General features: G+C 38.3%; 1 protein-coding gene across 1 annotated transcript; it reads left to right on the forward strand.

Annotated features, from left to right (window-relative positions):
• Positions 1-332: 332 nt before the first annotated feature.
• Positions 333-2,337, forward strand: LOC149637885 (uncharacterized). Its single transcript, XM_089850794.1, has 2 exons — positions 333-386; positions 1,681-2,337. The coding sequence occupies exons 1-2, from the start codon at positions 333-335 to the stop codon at positions 2,335-2,337; spliced, it is 711 nt and encodes a 236-aa protein (XP_089706920.1).
• Positions 2,338-5,673: the final 3,336 nt, after the last annotated feature.

Here is a 5,673-nt window from a genome sequence, read left to right on the forward strand (position 1 = left end):
GAGTTCCAAGTTGAGAATTTTGGCGGAGAAACCTTTCTTTCAGCCTAGTTTCACCAACTTCCCGTAAATAAATTATTAAACACTTATTACTGAACGCAATCTGTGGCAACTGGCCAAGGCTTAAATTAAGGCCAGCCGCTTTCAATAAATTCAAATGGGTTTCATTTCTTAAAGGGTTTTTTTAATGTGAAAATCGAATTTGGCTTTATCATTTAACTCTTTAGCTAAGGCTTCTAATTTATCTATTTTGTTTAATTATCGTTTTTAAAAATTATTAGCACGATACGACATCCGACGTCGCCGTAAAAAATGTAAAAACTATCACCGTCCACATGGATGAACCCTCCATGCTTGAACTTAATCAGCCTAAAATTAGCCCCACCTATGTTAGTTCGAGTCTCCACCGCTGTGGAGCGCTGCTTCAAAAGCTCGTTCTCGGTCGTGGCAGAGATTTTAGAATTTTTTTTCTCAATTTCACGCGAGCTCCTTTGGGAATGTAAAAGAGCTCATCGTCACAACTTCCAGACTTAGAGGCTACGGCAAAAAATCTTATTTAGGACCTTGGTGATAGATTATTCACCTTGTGATATAATAGATAGATGGCGCTAGTGCATGAGCATTAGGGACAGGGGAGAAGTATAGAGGGTAGGGAAATTTAGGGCTCTTGGGAAGGGACTCCCGCCGAGGAAAGATCGTTCTATTACCATGTAAATGATAACAATTTTAACTGTACAACAAATCAATTTAAACCTTCACAAATATGTTCCTAGTTAAATAATGATCCACGTTCATTACTATAACATCTAAATATAATAAGATTTAAACAAACATAGCTCGCTATCGAAAGTAATCAGAATCACCGCGTATATATTTACATTAAAATACAAGTGTAAGAAAACTAATACCTCCGACGGAACTCTAACTAGAAATGAACAAGAAAAAGCTGAAAAACTGTGGGTTAGAGACATCCAGTTAGAGGATTACTTCGATGATATCCAGCCTTTAAAAACAAAGAACCAATTACAAAACAGACTCTAGCTCTTATCTTAGACTCGGAAGGACTGTGCAGAGTTGGTGGAAGATTGAAGAAGCCAATCTAAATTATAGTCAAAAAATATCCAATAATTATGAGTCAAAAATATCCAATAATTATGAGTCAAAAATATCCAATAATTATGAGTCAAAAATATCCAATAATTATGAGTCAAAAATATCCAATAATTATGAGTCAAAAATATCCAATAATTATGAGCAAAAAACAACGCATGTCAGTACTCCTGATAAGGAGTCATTTTAATATGTTACACTCCGGTGTTATGAGTACAATCACCGACCTAAGAGAAACGTACTGGATAGTATCTGGTCTGCAATTAACAAAACAATTGATGAAAAAGTGTATAGTGTGTAATAAGTTAAACGCAAGAGCCGGAAAAGTACAAATGGCCCAGCTGCCAAAAGCACGCATAATGTAAACGCCGCCATTTGAAACTATCGGACTTGAATTCGCTGGTCCACTGCCAATTAAAACCGAAAAGAAAAACATAATGAAAAAAGTTACATCCTTTTAATAACGTGTTCGGTAACCAGAGCGGTTTATCTGGAACTCGTGGAATCGCTAAATAAAGTAGAGTTTCTGCTGGCCATGACGCTTTTCATTTCAAGACGGGGAATCCCGAGTAGCTTATTCAGCGACAACGCAACAACGCGAAAACGTTTAAACGCGCGGAAAAAGAGCTTAAAGAAATATGGCGTAATCTAAGTGCACGCGAAATTGAAGAATACTACGGCAAAGAAGGAATCACGTGGCATTATATCGCGGAGAGAGCTTCCTGGTGGGGAGGCATGTACGAAAGGATGGTTCGATCAACAAAAAGCACGCTGATGAAAATACTAGGATCAGCCGCGCTAAACAAAACCGAGCTAGAAATGGTATTAACTCAAACTGAAGCCGTGATCAATTCACGACCCTTCACATTTGTGTATAATGAACCAAACAAGCCAAGTCCGCTGACACCAGCTCATTTCCTGATAGGAAGAAGATTGAAAAGCTTACCTATTCGAATGGTCAAGCTTAGTGAAAAATTCACAAATAAGCGTGAAGATCAAATAATTCGGTGGAAATATAGAGAGCAGTTGATGAATCAGCTGCGGAAAAGATGGAGGTCTCAATACCTATTGAACCTGAGGTCAGCCCATCACATTGACAAAACCGTAACGAAAGACTCCATCTTCAAAACGGGAGACGTACTCATGATACATGACGATAAACAACCGCGTCAAACCCGGAATATCGGGCTACACAAACAGGACGTGACGGTAGAATACGTTCGTGTTTAATAAAACTATCAAATGGAAACGTCATAAGACGGCCAATCCAACTAATTTACTTATTAGAGTTACCTAATAATTGAACTAATGAACTTTTAATTTAATTTTTTTAAAAACCTTTTTGTAATTATTCTCTTGTTAAAAAATGCTTGTAATCTATTATTAATCGCATTTTGCAGGGGAGTGTTTAAACATTCCATAAAATCCTACTAAAAATAACATCTACTCACCAAATACGGGAAAAATAAATTCAACCCGGGGTTTAACCCTTCTAGAGCACTAACCTCTAGTAATACCTTCGAAATTTCACTCCCCCACCCCTTTTTTCATCTTCTTTTGAAGAAACCCCGATGCTCCTTAGAGCGACAGATCGCATGTTGAAGTCGAAGAAACTATTGCGATAAAGTAGCGAGCCCCCAAACCAAACCCGGGCGTTTAAAATGAAAATAAACTTAAAATTTTAAAACCAAAAACTTGTAAATAATTTCGACTTTCGAGTAAAGATAAATCCTAAAACTTTACACCCCGCAATGTACTATTGTTTGCTGTGGGAGCAACCAAAAGAGATGTGCCGATAATTTAAAACTATTCACGGGTAGTTGAGCGGTTTTCAAAAGAGCGTTTCGGAATAAAGCGGTTCCTAAAACAGCGGTTTGCAAAACCGCGGTTGCTGTTTCCGCGTTTCTCAATACAGCGCTATTTCCCAAAACAGCTGTTGTTGTTTCCGCCCAAACTGGGATTGATAGGGAGGGAAATATCTATTATATTAAGTATATAGGACAAAGAACAATATTATGCAAAAAGGAGTAATGTTATATCGGAAGTAAATATAAAATCGAATTTTTATGGAAAAGGCATATTATTTTGGGAAGTTAATGAAGATAAACAACAATATTTTGGAAAAGGCGTACTTTCGTACGCTCAAGATATAAACGCTGTAATCAAAATGCGCTAAAACGAGAAATGGCTATAATGGCAAACGCGTTTATGAAAAAGCCGTTTTGGACAATGCTGTTTTGATAACACGCCCAATAGATAACATACCATTTAAAACAAGCCAACTAAATTTATATTGTAATAGCTTACCTTCCAGTGGCAATTTCTTCGGCAAATAGAGCGCTTGGAAGCTTTTCCGGCTCTTCTAACCGCCTTCTTTTCAGCTGTGATTTTAGCTTCGCGTTTTCCAGCTCCTCTAAATCTGGCCCGTGATTATGATTTTTTCTCACGACCAAAATCCCGTCATTGACTGTCGCTGTTGCACCGCAAGCTTTACCGTCATCTGCATCTGGAAGTACCCCTTTCCTCCAACATCTTAAATTCATGTTACCTCCTCTCGAACCTTTGTTCTTGACGTATCCAAAATCGTCGTAAACATCCACGGCGGAACCAGGTCTCTTTCCTTCGATTGTCTTCATGGTAAATCAGTTTCAAAGACCCGCTCTCTTCAAGTGAAATTTGCAGAATGAATGAACGCGCTGGATAAGTACGATTTGTTCTTCTCGCCAGTGGCGTAACGACATTTGTTGGGCCCGCCCGCAGCCCAACAATTAGGGCCCCTTCTTGAGTGTCGAGCTTTCAAAAAGTATGAAAGCATCACGAACACTATTTCATAATTTATAGCAATGCGCCTTGTTGCCGCTTTTGACTAAGATTTCTTGCACATACATGTCTCACTCCCCTAATCTGCAATGCAGGTACTCAACTATTATGGAGAATTTTTAATACAAAAAAGTAGGATTCTCTTTGCCAAATTATAGCATTATATTGGAACAGATTTATCAATTTATATGATTATACAGGACTCATAAATGATTAGATTTAGAGTGGATTATTTTTCTTTTTTAAAACGTAACCTCTAATAAGATTTTAACACCATTGGGGGATAGGATATATATAACCATTACAATGCGATCCGCTCCATTGGCATTTATTGATCTCGAAGTGATTAAAATCTGATCAAACTTTTTTTCTAATCGCGATCGGAGCATTCAGGGGTGAGGAGAAATTTCCACATAAATGGTTATAGATTAACGCGAAATTTATTCTAAAGCCGTTAGCTGCACCAGAACGACTTCTTAAAGTCGTCGCTCAGTTTGAAACAAAATTGATATAGGCCTAGTTCAAATAGGTCTTCGTCTAGAATAAATTAAAAGGGCTGTTCTTTTAGCTATTTTGAGTCAAAAATGTTCTATGAAATTTTTCCGTCCGGGCCACTGATTTCGAGTTATGATTTGAGAGCAATGTTAAGAGGAATAACCCCGGTTCGGGGGTAACTACGCATTTTACGCTAATCTATTTCTGCTCATAACTATTGACAAGATAAAAGAGAAGTAACATTAAAACCTTGGCGAGCTCCCTCACCCCAAAACTTGTCAAGAAAGGGGATAAAATTATGCTTCGAACCCAAGCTACTAGCTAAATAATTGTTCTCGATTCCTATACTCGGGGATGTCGTTCGCTACTTTGGGATTAGGTAGAACAAGAACCGAACCGAAGTAGAAAATAGGGGAGCTTGAGATATCTTATTTAAGCGCTGCGGGGCGCTGACTATGACTAGCCAATGATGGATCATCTGTTATCGAGCTATAGCCAAAAATCCGACACCCTGAATAGACATAAACATAGATCGTACGTAGCTCTTGGAGTTCAGGAACATCCCTAGATGAAATGGTTGAGTGAGATTCTAACCATAACCATTTCATCTCAGAGGGTACTGTCACTCAAGAGAGAGTCTGGTTTGGTTCTTGTAAGGAATTGTTAATAATTCAAACATGAGATGGTGCTTCTTCAATTTTTATTTATTTTAATATTTCTTTCGAAATTAATAGCGCAACCATTTCATCTAAAAGCCCTGATAAGATATTTTTCCCTAAGAGATGATTATGATTAGGTTTAACATCTTAGAAGGGTCGATCGAAGTACTGGAAATTTAGGACTCCATTATTATAAAAGAAAGCACCGGTGCCCATCCGAGTAAACTGAGACGAGTATACTTTGCTCGATGACAACTCCAAGAACGTGGAATGATCGAATTGAGCGGGAGTTATACGCAACTTTTAATCCTACTCCCATCCCCCCCTTTAAAAAATTAAAAATAGACAACCGCATCTTCAGTAACTCTTTGAGAACTTGATCTAATTGTTACAACTCATCCAGATAGAATCTTATACCAAGAAGTTATACAAACCAGCTAGAGAGCTGCAACTCCGTGGAAGAACTCCGAAACCCGCTGGGTTCCGCGTTTAAGCGATGGGAACTCCAGGAGTTGGAAATGCTTTTCTGAGATAAAATTGGAGTTTGGTGGCAGTGGAAGTTTTCGTGTGCGGAGTTGGGAGGCAATGGGAA

The sequence above is a fragment of the Phalangium opilio genome, unplaced genomic scaffold (assembly GCF_054372755.1).
Source record: "Phalangium opilio isolate 3A_F unplaced genomic scaffold, DU_Popi_V2 ptg000094l_1, whole genome shotgun sequence".
Lineage (NCBI taxonomy): Eukaryota > Metazoa > Arthropoda > Arachnida > Opiliones > Phalangiidae > Phalangium > Phalangium opilio.

Coding starts and splice junctions, on each gene's coding strand:
- LOC149637885 (XM_089850794.1), top strand. CDS start 333: ATGGATGAACCCTCCATGCTTGAACTTAATCAGCCTAAAATTAGCCCC. Junction 387..1,680: donor CTAAAATTAGCCCCACCTAT/GTTAGTTCGAGT, acceptor AATCCCGAGTAG/CTTATTCAGCGACAACGCAA.